Raw genomic sequence first — 14,640 nt, forward strand, 5'->3', positions numbered from 1 at the left:
GCCGGAACTACTGAGAACACAAAATTGTCCGGAGTGTGTTGTCTGGTTCCATTTGTCCTGTTGGCTTGGAAGTGAAAGGGTAGCTTTTTTCTACATGTGTTGCAGGCAGGTTCTACTTTCTCCTTCTATCATCTTCTCCTTCGTAAGCTGCCATCATCATTGTCATCTTGTTGCATATTGACGCACAAGGAGTGAAAGCTTTAGAACTCTTGACAAGCTCTAATAATGTTTGCTGGCGGGCTAGTTGGTGATGCATTCTTTGTAGCAGTGTTACAGCACATGCAAACGTAGGAAAAAACAAGAAGAGACAGCATAGAGTACTGACTTTCAACTCCGCACGGTGTCCAGTTCCTTCTTGTATTTTTCTACATTTGTATGTGCTGTAACACTGCTACAAATTACCTCTTGATAACGTTTTCATCCCTGTGCCTCTGAAGCATGCCAAGTGGCCAACATTTCCTAATGATGTCTCTGCCCATTTATTATTACAGAAAAAACGCGCAACACTTGAAGCAGTTTAGCCACCCCAAGGACTCCGACTTCGAAGGTTCCTCGGGAGACGAGGATGAGGACAGAGACGAGGAAGAGACCAAGGACCAAGCCGACAATAGTGACGCCGAGAGTGGAAGTGACCGCGGCAAGAAACAAACCAAGCGACCATCCGCCACTTCCCCAAGCAAAAGGCGTGCTAAGCCACGGGAGGAAGAGAGTGACGACGAAGACGATGACAAAAGCGGGGACGAGGACGACAGACCCATGTGCCGATACGGAAAGGAGTGCTTCAGGTTAGACCGGCTGCGCTGTGCACAGAGCAGAAATATTTGAGCACGCATAGTTGAGTCAATGGCACAGACTTGTAGACTTGACTCTGTTGACTGAGGGTGCTCAAGAGCGCGTAGGGTGGTTATGACTCCCGCTCTTTGGTACACTTCCAGTGCCTAGTCTAGCAGAACGGATTTGCATACATCTAACTAGTTCTCTATTTGAAAGGCTCAGTATAAAGGAAGGCAAACACTGAATCATAATTGGGTGCCTTGATGTGCCGAAATCTGTTAATAGCAACACGTGAGTGCTTGGACTTTCAAGTACCCAAGCGTAGCTGTTTGAGCAAATTACTACTGAATGACTTGGCATAGGTAGTGCACAAAAAAAAAAAAAGAGAACAAAAGGGATAGGCGGGGACACACACAGTGCTAACTTTCGACTGCTCTTTAATTGACATGAACCTTGCACCATTTTGCACCAGGAAAAAAATTTCACCACGATTCCATTATCCACTATGTTTCTCACTACTTGAAAACACTAGCAGTGCGCTCTAATGTGAAGGTTGTGTTGGTCTTCACCAAAGGGGCCCTCAACAAGCCCGACAAGCTATGCTGCCTTACCGGGGCCCTTTTGTCCCCGCTCTTCACAGTTGTGACAAAGCTCGTAAGAACAAGTTTGTTGGCTATGCAGAGCATCTCATTTATCATGCATCTTTGTCATGTGGCCGGGCTCAGGTGGGCCTGACAGGTAGATGTGCAAACGATTGACCCAGAGAGCGTCATAATAATGCCGACTTTAAAAATGGTGTTGTTCTTTATCTGTATTACAGAGTGTGCCGATTAATAAAACCTTGACGAAATGAGTACTGTCGGGAAAAGCCACAACCAGCTAATCAGAGAGATTATTGAAACGGAAATTAGTAGTAAGCTTGGTGACCTTTTGTGTGTCTGAACCATCAATTGCATTATCAGAAAAGAAAATGGAATTTCTGAGAACCTGATTTTTAATGTTAGGTGCACACTTAAATCGGTCCTGTAGGATGGGGCAAGGTTCACGTAAATAAAAAGCAGTTGAATGTTAGCACTTTCCATGCTGGTGGCCATCTCTCCATTTTATCTTTGTTTTTCATGCATTATCTACACAAAAGCTTTAGTTCCATCAGTATGAACAGACATGCCCTGCGAAAACCAGACACTCTTCTAGAAGCACACCCATGTCATGAAAGACTTGATTTGATGTTTTTGTGCGTGCTTGCGTCTCTCACATATGGGCAGATGCACCTGCTGATCTGCCTTTAAAAGTACAAGTACCGTAGTTACCCACTTGTAACGTGCCTCTGATTCTAACGCGTACCCAATTTTTGGGGGCTTAAAGTAAAAAAATACCACTACGGCGTGCCTCATTATCAGAACTGGTTTTGGCACATAAAACCCCAGAAAGAAGAAAGTAAGAAAATAAATGTGCACCTGAATGTAACATGCTGCCGATTTATGAAATATTAATGTAGCATGCTCCCATGTTTGCGATCAGGAAAAACGAGACATGCATAATTTACCTTCACAGACATTTCTTTAAAAAATTAGACGTCTTAGATGTAAGCCGCGCATCGTCATTGTCATTTGCGCTGCATTGGCCACTGATAGCAAGCACACAGAAGCGGTATGCTCGAGTGATAACTTTTAGAGATACAGCCGACTTCTGTTAATTCAACCCTAATGGGACCAACGAAATTGATCGAATTATCTGGCAGGTCGAATGAAACAAGATGTAGAAAAAAACGCCTACACACGAAGCATGCCGCTGATTCATTTGGCACTTTTTGCCAACTTTTCCAACATTTCCCCAAATCAAATACGTGCCCACTTTTTATGTGTCCAAAGCGGAAAATTAATGTAGGAATGACATTAAAGCTCTTGAACAAAGTAGAAGTCTAATGTGCACCTGATTTTTTTTCAGCAAGAAAGATTGTTGCACGATGGCCGCCGGTTTCCTAAAGTCAGCTCTACTGCAATACATTTATTATGCGGTAAAGCATACGATTGTTGCGAAGGCAGTTATGGTCTCATATCCGATTGCAGGCAATTTGCGGTCCAATTTTCTTTTTAAAAAAAAAGAAAGGCGCGCATTAGACTCGAGTAAATACCGTAATCAGACATGGTGAGCTACGGTTATTGCTTGAAAATCTTCCTAGGGTGGGCGGAAAATAGGCGTTTTCGACGAGAGATGACGTATATTCGACGCATTCACTGCTCCCTTAGCTCCGCCGGGACCGGCGCTGCCACTAAAGGGGTCGCCATTGCAGTCACTATAGGGGTCAGGCACATACATGTGCTGACTGACTGATAATACCGCTTTAGATAATAGTGGAGCACAAAATGAACCAACAGCAACCTTTATAAAAATGTGCTCTGCCGCCATTTTTGTGATGGTGATCATGCTGCCTCTGGTGCCTTTGGCGGTAGGCTTGTTGCCAATGCTGCGAACGAAGTTTTGCTTTCGTATCCGACTGTAACGTGCAGGCAATCTTCGGACTCGTTTTCTCTGGAAAAAAGGTGTGCGTTAGATACGTGTAAATACGGTAGCTGGCGAGTGCTCTGGTCATCAGTGTCTGCCTGCGCGTTCCCTGAAACGATAACTTATGTTCTTCATGCGATGGACATAGCCCGAAGATGGGCCTTTAGCTTGCGTAGTGCATGCGTGTACCTTAGCTGATTGCGCTGGTCGTCATCAGAAGACTAGACGGATGCCTGCTGGCAGTGTTGAACTCTGGTGCCAGTGTCTGGGGAAGCTGCAAGTATTGGCGGTTCAACCAGCACGAGAATAACTGGTAGCACTAGGATTTGCCTAAACTTCATGCCTCTGGCTTCAAGCGACTTTATGACTTTGCAAATTAATCATTTTCGACAAAATATCACAGTAAACCCATGTTAACTCAAACTCTGATACCTAGAAATATTGGTCAAGTCAAAATTGTTTTTCGGCCGTGGTGTCAACCCATGTGGTTTTCACACCTTATACTCCAAAAATGTTTGCTCCGGACTCGGGATATAATGAAATTTTGACTCCAGAAATACCAGGGCAACATCGACAGCATTCTTTTTCACCTGGTGAGCTGAGCCTGACACCGCATCAGGCCACACTCTCTCTCTCTCTTGCCTATCTTTCACGCTTCTTTCTGTCTGTACCACTAGCACTTGCTTGGCTGCTTGTGCTGTGGGCTCGTGCAGCGGCGTTGAGCTGGGAGTTGGTCTTTTTTTTTTTTTTTTTTTCCCTCCCATTCGGATTGCACAGTCAATGACACATCAATGTAGTCATAGCGTATTAATCGTGACCTTGAGCAAAGTGATCGGCACTTTTCAGCAGCCACTATGAGCGAATCAGCGAGTTGCCCACGCGTTGTGCCCAAGAGAAGCCATCATGCGAGCCCACGGCATGTCAGTGAGATTGTGGCTTGATAAGGATGCTCGCTTCTTGTTTGCGCAAAGGTGGGGCGTAAATGCCATGTCATTCATGGGCGCCTGCTAAATGCGTGACAATTGCACTCTTCCACAGTTAAGTTTTGGTTTTTGAAATTAAATATTCCAGAGTTCAATACGATGCAGAAAGCAGCAGCGTCAGCTTTTTGGATAACTGGATACGGCTGTACTTGTTGTGACTTGCTGCAAATATTGCATTAGGATCACTCGTATTGACTCTGGGTGAAGCACGCAATCTTGGCACAGTGTCAGCAGTGCCGTTGCCTGTAGACACCGATGTGTCCGGTGCCAATGCACGCAAGAGTGACTATTACTGGCGGCATCATGGAAAGGCTCCATGGTGGTCTATGCGCGGCCAGTGGGCTTCTATTTTTGTAAGTTTGCTCATCTCGAAATCTTTTCCAGATTTTACAGCTTCGAGTTAATGGAAGTTTACTTACGTTACAATTGCAACAATTCCCAAAGCATGTGCGCGGAGTCTCATTGCATTCACGTGTTTAGAAAAATAATGATTGCTTGAAGATTTAGAAAGTTCAAGTGTAATGAGCGATACCTCGAACACCTGAAGCTACAAGCATGAATACCAGACAGATCCACGTACTACCCACCACTTCCATGGTAACTGCACGAGTGAAGCACCAGATTTGTTTCTAGTAATTTCAGTAGGGAGCTCTGTGTTTGGAACAGCAAAGAACGTGAGGGGAAGGGAGTGCTCTGGGACATTGAGTGCGCAGTGCATCGTGGTACTTGCCACACACCTGACATGCCGATTTGCCTGGTCTGTCCTCGACGGGCTGTTGTAAGGCTGGTCTGACAGTCTAGCACTGTGTTCCACATAGTGTGTAGGACTACTACTCTGTGGAGAGTACTGAATTTCGTGTCGGCCTCACTTTGCAGGAAAAACGCCCAGCACTTGAAAAACTTCAAGCACCCACCTGCAGCCAGTAAAAAGAAAGAACCTGCAAAACAGGCGAGCAAGAAAGGTGAGTGTGGTGAACAAGCACCAGCTTTGAGTGTCGACTTTAGATTGCATGGCATCATGTAGTATTCTGTGTTTGAGCCTTTAAAGGGGCACTAAAGAGAAACGTCGTCTGGACTGTATTAGTAAAATTACTCGTGTACTAAAAAAAAATGCTCTTACCAGAAAATAAGCCAGAACCAGAAATAAATACAGTCAAACCTCAGTATAACGAACCTTGATTTAATGAAATTTGCGATGTAACGAACTATTTTTATTTCCACATCTTAGTTCTATTGAATTAGCGAAACCTCGATATAACGAAATTCTCGATATAACGAAGTTTTTCGCTGCAAGTGCAACTTCGTTATGTCAAGGTTTGACTATAAGCCAGAAGTATGCTCGACAAGACGCAACAACGGAAGACAGGTGGCTCCACTGCCTTGAAGTTCCCGCAACAGATTGCTGTGATGTCATGGATTTTCACGGCATCTGCTAGTCCTAGTTAATTCTTTATCAGTAAAGATATACTGCATCATATTTTAAAGAAGCCAAAGACTGAACTTGGAAACTTTCAAGAACTTTTACAGATCCACAATAGCCACCAAAGAAAGATCCTTTGAAATATGTGACGTCGTGTTGACGTTCCTGTTGCTGAAGTTTCGGCATGAAATTCAGAAATGGAACTTGGGCATTTCTTTTCATTTTTAATAATCAGCCTGTTACCGCAAAATGAGTGAACATACAGTTTTTAAAGACTACTTTGTCAGACAAAACTGATTCGTGTTTTTCTTTATTGTCTCTTTAAAAACACCAGCAAAAAACTGCAGTTTAGTTTCATGTTATAGTAGTATTGCTAGTTGTCATGTATGCCTGAAAAGTTTCCTGCGATGTGCAAAGATTCATTCGGGGATAGCTGTACTACAACATACATCACCATCATAGTCCTGCTCGCTATTTTGTTGTGACACTACAGTAATGTGTTGCTTTGGATACACTATGTTTATTCCACATTTTTAAAAACATTTTGTTGTACAGATCTATTACGCTGTCTAAAAGACTTTTAGTTTTACAGGAGCAAAAGCTGCCAAAATGTGAGCAATATCGCATTGGATTCCTCCAGTTACCTGCACGGTGCAATATATATTCGACCACTACTCCAAACTATTGGAAATCCAACGTTTGAAAATGGAGATTCCTGACATTGCTGTCCCGAAGCAAAGCCAACCTACCTCTGGGCACTTGCTTTCCTGAAATAACGAACCTATCGCCGTTAATTATGGCATTGGCTTACTATTATCACCTGCCTTCCATGCAATACCTCCATTCTACTCTCACGGCCGTACTATGCAATATACACTGTGCATCACTTTGGAACTATTGGAAATATCACAATTCGAAGGATAGAGCACCCTTATATGGCTCTTCTAAAGAAAGGCCTTTGAACTTTGCACGCCTCCATTTCTTGGCCTCCAACCTGTGGCCATTGACAGTGCAAACAGGTTATCGTTATCTGGATCCATGCGGAGTACGAATGCTTAAGAAAAAATATTGCACGAAACAGACGAAGGCAAGAAGGGAGAGACACAGACTAGCACTAACTTACTTACGGCTTAATCGGTCGGAGGTCGTCAATTTAAGCACGTTACCGCACATGCCCAATGAGGCAGGGCCAACTCACTATGAGAGAATAAAAACTGAAATATGTAGAAAATGATAGTGCCACTGCAGCAGTACCGTTCAAGAACCTCGCCTCACTACCAAAGCATCACAACACAACTAGCCCAGTGAAAAGTTTTTCCAAGTACTAACCTCTAGTGTTGTTTTGTGGTGCACAATACATCCACAATTGGCTCGAAACTTGATGACATTTTTTGTTTCAAAATGAAGCCTCCTAACATCGATGACCTAAGGCAAAGCTACTGCACTCAACAACACACTTTATTTGCTGGGAGAACAGACCTTGTTGGCATTGATGGCATGTTGCTTTGTCATCAACAGCCTCTAGTGCATCAGCATGACTTTATAGAGCCGGATTGCTTAATGCCAGAGTGTGCACCTTTTGCCTTTGGCAGCTAAGTCCCGAGGAAAAACCAAAGGCTCGTCTGAAGATGAAGAGGCGGAAGAGGAAGCAGCATCGGGCGACGAGTACGAATGGAAAGATGATGACGATGCCGCCAAGAAAAGCAACGAAGAAGGCAGCAGCAGCGAACAAAAGAAAGCAACGCCTACCAAGCGGAAACGTGCCGCAGAGCGCCTGGCCGCTTCCGCGGCTGACGACTGAGAGTGCCCCGGATACACTGTTGTGGTGTGAGTGGTGTGCCCCTGTGTGTAGCTCCGCAGTGTTCTCTTGCAGTTACTTTTTTTTTTTTTTTCCCCGCCTTGCTTCCTTTTTTTTGTTCATCCAATGAAGTCCTGCGACAGTCACGCTTCTTCAGTGGTGGTGTAACGTGCTTCTAATGTCTGCCTGCCCTGTCTACCTTACCTGCCTTCACGGTCTTGCGTAACGGAACTTGTCGAAGTTAGTCCTTTGCAAAGTTTGGACCAAGGAAGTGCCCCCTGCATGGTTGATGAACTTGTGCTTCGGAAGAAGAAGAAAATGATGCAAGCATTCAAGCGGTAACATTGTTCACATCTGTCTATGCTTTTTTTTTTTTATCATTTTCATGCCCTTGCTTGTATCATAGCTCACCATTTTCTATCCTCTTTATTTTTTTAGGTTCGAGTTATCATCCGATTTGTTTTGCTCACCCATTGGTGTTTCTAAGTTCACATCAATAAAAGTTTATTATAACTTTAGAAGGCCATCATGACTGTTCAAGGTTTGCTCGCAGTCAGCTAGTAATGGAACCATTGTGCGATTGCTTGCCAGGGTGGTTGTGGCTAGCCTGGTTGCATAGGCAGGGGTCTTCTAAAGTCAAACCTTGATATAACGAGTCCGGATATATATAATGAATTATGTAATGATATAGGTAAATAAAAATGTTTTTTCCCAATATGAGCATATAACAAATACAGTGTAGACCACTTATAACGTAACCGCTTATAGTGCAGGACCGGATATAGTGCGGTCTTTTCAGACTCCCATTAATTTTCCCATAGCACTCCATGTATACACATATCGCTTATAGTGCAGTTGCGGGAAACGAAATACCGGTTACAGTGCGGCTGCCTGGGAGTACGGAAGTCAGCGGAGACTGCGAATGCTCCCCTCAAACGGGCGCCCCAAGGAGTGCTCGAGCAAGAAAGAGAGATGAAGTGGAGGAGAAGGGCACGTAGTGCGAACGAACAGCCAGTGAGGCTGAAACCAGAATCTTGAGTGCGAGTCGTGAAATATCACGGCGCGCATAGCGAGCGAGCGCCACGAAACTGCCAACGCCGGCCAACGCTCGCTTCACGATAACGGCAGTAAACGAAACTTCAGGGGGTGGGCGGCGCCGGCACATCACGGCGAAGGGCGCACGCAGACACCGTGGAATGCGAGGGAGGAGGGTGGCAGGGAAGCGGATTTCGCCTCCCTCGTAGCTCCCTCACTTTCGACTGTCACCGTGCGCGCCCGCCGCCGTCGCGCGTGTAGGCGCCGCCGCTCCAGCCGGCCCGGCGCCAGCTCCCCGAAGTTTCGTTGGCCGGCCTGGGAGAGCGCCGCTGCTTCCCTCTGCGCCGTAGCCGCAGCGAGCAAGGTCAACACGTGACTAGAAAGTAGAGGAAGCATAAAGGAGAAAAAAGGGTTCACTGCCATTTTGTACGCGTGGCTACGGTAGTGTGGCTGAGACGCGCGCGACATTGAGGGGTCTCTCCTAAGCTTTTACTCTATGGCGGTGCCAGAGCAATTGCCGGTCGGAGGTGCCGCCGCGTGGATTATTTCGAATTAGCGAGATTTGACTGTAAATTGAATGCAAACGTTCTAGCCGCATTCCTCGACTGTCGCATACGCGTGGCGGCTCGGTGCACATGTTTTGCATATGTGCGGGCCTTGAAAATTGTTGCTTTGGTTATAGTGCGGTACCGCTTATAGTACGGATATTCGCGACTCCGGCGACTTACGTTATAAGCGGTCTACACTTTATTAGATATGATAACCGTATTTCCATGTCGGATGTACCAGCCCTGTGGAATACAAATCTCTTCATGTCTGCAGCCATCATTAACATGACAAACAAGGCTAGTTAGTCTTTGTGTTTCAAACTTCACTGCTCAGCATTTGCACATAAAGCAACTGTTACAATCAAGGATGACAGACGTCTTTTAGCAGAGAGTTTCAGCCAATATGCTGCGTACATCTCATCATTACTGTTTTACTGGTATACTGGGACAGATTTGCAGACAGCAGTGTGGGTGGTGACACCTTGTGGCACCTTGCTCAGCTAAACTGGATGGGAATGGGTGCATCCTATATCAGCGTACTCTTGTCTGGCGGTGTAAAGGTTCTCGTGGTGATGCAAGCTTCCCAATATCGTACTTTTCCCTCCCAAGAACCATCGTACAACAGAACAGTGCAGTCAATTCTGGTTTGCACACACTGGCACTACATGTCATCACCACCACTACTGTTCACGTTCGCATCTTAAAACTGCAACACTAACACGTATAACCTTCTGGCTGAAACTCCCTGTGGTAACCCTTGCTTTACGTTTAATTCTGACATGCACAGTGAACTTTTAGAAATAGGTGGATCTTCAAAGTTATAGGATGTTCTATGACGTCAAATGTGATGCCTTGTAGCCTTGCGGGCTGGTCAGTCTTTCTAAAAGGGTCCATCCTGAGAGCAGGTTTGCCACATTTTCCGAATTCCAAGGTTGAGAATGGGAATCGCTGTGGTCAAATTTGAAATATGAAAAGCATTACAGGAGCAGACAAGTTCAATAAGTGTTCCATGAGGATGGACAGCTGTCATGCTCGGCAGGCAGTAAATATATATATATATATATGATTTTTTGAAGCTCCCGCTTTTGCATGTGTTGACTGTTCTTTCATGTAGGCCTGTTGTTTTGCTGAAGAGGGTTGAACCTTGTCATGTGGGATTCATTTGTACCATGTGGCCATTTATGGCATCAACCTTGAGGAAAACATTAAAAACCTAATTTGTCTATGTAGGTGGATATTAAAGGTATTAGCTGTGATAGAGCTATGCCTTTTTGGAACCAGACCCTTTGCGAGAACTTGGCTCAATCTTATCAATCTTTTTTTTTTTTTTTCCCTTTGGGACAGTAGCTCCATTGAAGTACCAAGCCAGATATCGCTTGATTGAGGGGAAATGTCTAAAATGTCAACGAGCAAGATCATAAAAAAAAAAAAATACTATATTGGATTTTTAGCAGGTCTTTCACTTGACAAATCAAGCGTTTTTTTAGCGTTGTAAGTCATCGTTTCCCACTAAATTGCTCTTTTATTGTTAAAACTTGTCCATTAGCACGTTAGTGCTAACACAATGATAAATTCACACAAACATGACACAGATGTCTGTGTGAAATATTATAAGCCAGTACTTGGCAGGGCAGACCAGATTCAAGTGGCAAACATGGAAGTAGTACATGGCACTAAGAAAAACTTGTGGACGCTTTGCATCTTTGCATTTCTTAGTACTTGGAAAGTGCTAAGTACTAACCAGTTAGCCAAACTATGTACTATCGACCAAAGAAGTTTGCGGACCAATGGATCTGACAAAAAGCTGAATATCTCTGCAGCCTCAAAAAGCAACCTGGTATTCCCATTTCCAGCCTCTACTGGTATATGCAAACAACATTGTGATGTACGGTTTTACTGGCTACTTTTAAAGGCTGCTCGGATATTTAGCGTTTTCCGAGATCTCGTGGTCCGTAAACTTTTTTGGCCGATAGTACATCGAGGTCTGACAAGCATTCGTATTTCCTTGAAATCGTCCTGCTTGACTCATTTTGGTTTCATTGTTAGCTGACTGTCATCAACCCATTCTAGCACCAACTTAGTGACAAAAAAAAAAAAAAAATGCGCACAAAGCAGCGACAAATTTGTATGTAGATAGTGTGGACTGGACCATATGTGAAGTGGCACAAGTGAGCACCGTGTGCACGCAGCGCAACTTCCGTTGCCAAAAGAGTCACGCTGTCCGCATCATAGAAGGAATCACTTTTCACAATTTTTATCCACGTGGAAGTGGGAGTGATGTAAATAAGTCATGGGGTGATGCAAACACTTGTCTGTAAAGAAGGCATAGTGAAATAGTTTTTATTTATTCTAATGTTTCACAGGCTGCTTTTTTTTTTTTTTTTTTGCTTTCTTGGCGAATCTGCGCACAATTTTTTTTTTTTCTTCCTATAATATCGTTTTTTGAGAGAGGCATTGAGGAAGTGTTTTAGAAAATGGAATGTTTGTGTGTTCACTTGTCCGAAAATTCCGAGTGACTGTCAAGCCATTGACTATTACCATTCACCACTGTTACCATGAAGCTTTCCGTACAGGAGGAACTTGATACGAGTCTCTTGGGTACCTCAGGACTTCATGTCAACCAAAATTTGTGGTCTAAAAAAAATGTTTGCCAAGCTAAATACAAAATGCTCAGGTATTTGCTTTCTAATTGGGACGAGAGAATTAGTATAATTCAGTCTTTTTGGGTATCTTGATGCTTAACACCATTTAACTGCACTAGGAACAGCATTGGTGCAGTCACTACTGTAGTTGTGGCTTTGCAAATATTTTTAATCAGTAGAAAACATTGAAAGCTTCTTGTATGTATATAAAACTGGGGCATTCATTATTTGAGTTAAAACAATTACTAGATAACTTGTGGTGATTTTTTGCCATCCAGCACAGCCCTGTATAACATATTCACTGCATCCCAAAATGTGACCTTTCGGGCGAAAGATATCTTGGCCAAGGTTAAGAAAATATCAGCATTGATTGTGTCATTGTGAATCTATTATTCATTGCACTATTTCATTGACGTATTTCTCCCCAAATTGAGAGTACCTGTGCCTGCTTTTGATCATATGCATTGCTAGAAGCCAACATTGGTTACGTAACTTGGCTCCTTTCACACCACGCCTGCTTCTAGGGTGCTTGAATGACGGGACAGCTTGCACAGGTGCCCCCTTTGTGTCATTTTCATCTATCTAGTTGCAAGGGTAACAGACAGCATCATGCACCTGATGACAATGCCGCTCTCTAGTTGTTTGCGGCATGTTTCATGTCCATGAAATTTCTGAGGGAAGAGCGTTTTACAGACTTTTTATCTTTTTTAATGTGTGTATATATGTGACATGGGTAACCAGCAACATTGGATTGTTTTTGTTCTTGTGCAATTCTGTCAGAGATGGCAGATTTAAGTTCAATGCAAAAAGTGTCTGGAGACCTCAAATGTGACTACAGTAACTGTAGAAAGTATATGCTTGATGGCCCATAAACAAGGAAGACAAGTCTATGCAGTCGACAAAGTCGCACGGGATGACTACAAGGCATGTAGCATTAGTGAGTGCCTAAAGGATAGTAACACTGCTTCTTGTTAAGCATGTAGCCTTTTCCAAATCAGTGTGTGAGTGTCAGCTGGAAGTGTGCTGCATTTTCGGCTCCTGTGTTGTCACAGAGCTATAAAATCGAATGTGCAGTCTGTTCTACTTGTGAACAGAGACCCAACTAAGTAACTTGCCACCTTCTGGCCAGCCTTGGGCTAGTCTGCCATAAAGACATATGGGTTGGTTGACATGGTAACGAAAAATAACTTGGAAGGCACACACTCGACAATAAAAGCGAGATGGCATTCGTGTCATGCCTTCATTTTTTGTCTCCACCCCTTCCCCGTTTCTTTTGGACGCGACAGTTTACCTTACTACTACCATGAGGTGCATGTATTGCACTTAATGGATGATGAATTCGAAATATGCATGCCTGTTGCGCTTTTTTCATGATAATGCAATGTTCGTAACAATCACTGCAAAGTTATTTCTCTTGAAATTGGTACCTGGATGCCTCTGCAGCTAGCTTCGCTATGCATTATTTACTCTAAGGAAATGGCCGCTTGTAAAAGCATGAGATTGAGGATGCCCTAGAGACCACAAATGTTTCTCTTTGCAATTTTTTTTTTTTCTTGCTGTCACTTATGCGCTATATTCACTGGCATCAAAGGCAACGCAGCTTCTTTCTAAGGGTGTACAACACCGCTGCTGTTGTAGAGAGTAGCATAGTTGATGAGGATGTAACTTTGAAAAATAAAGTGCGGGCAACCACAGTGCGTGGTTGGGACATGTCGTTCTGTCTCGCATGGCACAGGAATACTGCTCGCGAAATGTCATATTTTGTGGTTTGTACCAAACTTGACTGGGTGGCTACGAGCAAACATGTTGATAACATTACGATGTGAGGTTTCGAGAGGACACCAAACTGTTCGCATTGTGCATGAGCGTCGTAGGCACATCTGGTCACTATCGAAGCCTGGCAAGGCCATTCCAATACCTGCTGTAAGAGTTTCAGTAGTTTTGGTTGGTGGCTAGAGTACACAATGAGCCAGTGTGAAAGGGAACACAAGATTTGCTTTCAACACCTGTTTTTCTTTTACGTTGAAGCCACTGAAGTGCCACAGCACAGATTCTTCATCACATTACCTGTGTTGCTGGTAGTGGCAAGTGACGTTTGAACTTACTTGACTGTAGGAATCATTATTTGATCTTGGATTCAGTGTTCCTGTTCATTTTGCATTGGTGCAAAATGTACAAACTGCCATATGCAGTGTTGGAGGGACACAACCTCTGGCTTTTAGCAGCCATCAGCAGCACAAAACAAAGATTACACTTTATTCAACCTGTAGACGTGTTGAAGTGTTTATTTGATTGCCCATTTCAAGTGGCTCTCTATGGTTCATATGTTAGTGCTGCAAAGTTGACGTCATCGTCCTCATTTTGTTTTTGGTTCCTTATTGAGTGTGAAGGGTGCTTTCTGTGGCACTTGAGAGCTGTTCATCATTGCTTCTCTCCCGGTTCTCCCGATGTTGAACACTCACCTGTAGCTTATATACTGGCAGTAGTGGCCCACTGTGACGACCAAGTGATGTGCGCTATATGTGTTTGTTTTTTTTGTTTTTTTTTTGGCACTGACAAAAACTTGGTAGAACTTCCCTTACACCCTGCAATTGGTAGTTGAATCTCCATTCTATATATATATATATACATATATATAGAGAGGGGGCATGTTCAAATGCCACTTAGCGCTTATGCAAATGGTGAGTGCATGTATGTCTGTGCGTGTGTGTGTGTGCGTGCATCATGCATTTGTGAGATGTTGCACTTCCCGGGACATTGGTGGTGTTATGTATAGCGCGACTCGTACCCACACGCATGTTTGCTTTGTGAGGATGAATCGAAGCAAGTGCATTGCTGCCGCAAACTCGCGTGTGTGTCTCTTGGACAGCACGTGCAGTGGTATGGAATAAAGATATTTCTGCATCCAAAACTAAACTGGCAATCAATGTCTTGC

At 43.9% G+C, this 14,640-nt stretch overlaps 1 protein-coding gene across 1 annotated transcript in view; it reads left to right on the forward strand.

Annotated features, from left to right (window-relative positions):
• Positions 1-14,253, forward strand: part of LOC119457775 (aprataxin and PNK-like factor) — a 31,177-nt gene extending 16,924 nt beyond the window's left edge. The window contains 3 exon segments of the mRNA XM_037719472.2: positions 492-785; positions 5,139-5,224; positions 7,275-14,253. Coding sequence (XP_037575400.1) covers positions 492-785; positions 5,139-5,224; positions 7,275-7,483 — 589 coding nt within the window. The 3' untranslated portion in view covers positions 7,484-14,253.
• Positions 14,254-14,640: the final 387 nt, after the last annotated feature.

Source organism: Dermacentor silvarum, chromosome 7 (assembly GCF_013339745.2).
Source record: "Dermacentor silvarum isolate Dsil-2018 chromosome 7, BIME_Dsil_1.4, whole genome shotgun sequence".
Lineage (NCBI taxonomy): Eukaryota > Metazoa > Arthropoda > Arachnida > Ixodida > Ixodidae > Dermacentor > Dermacentor silvarum.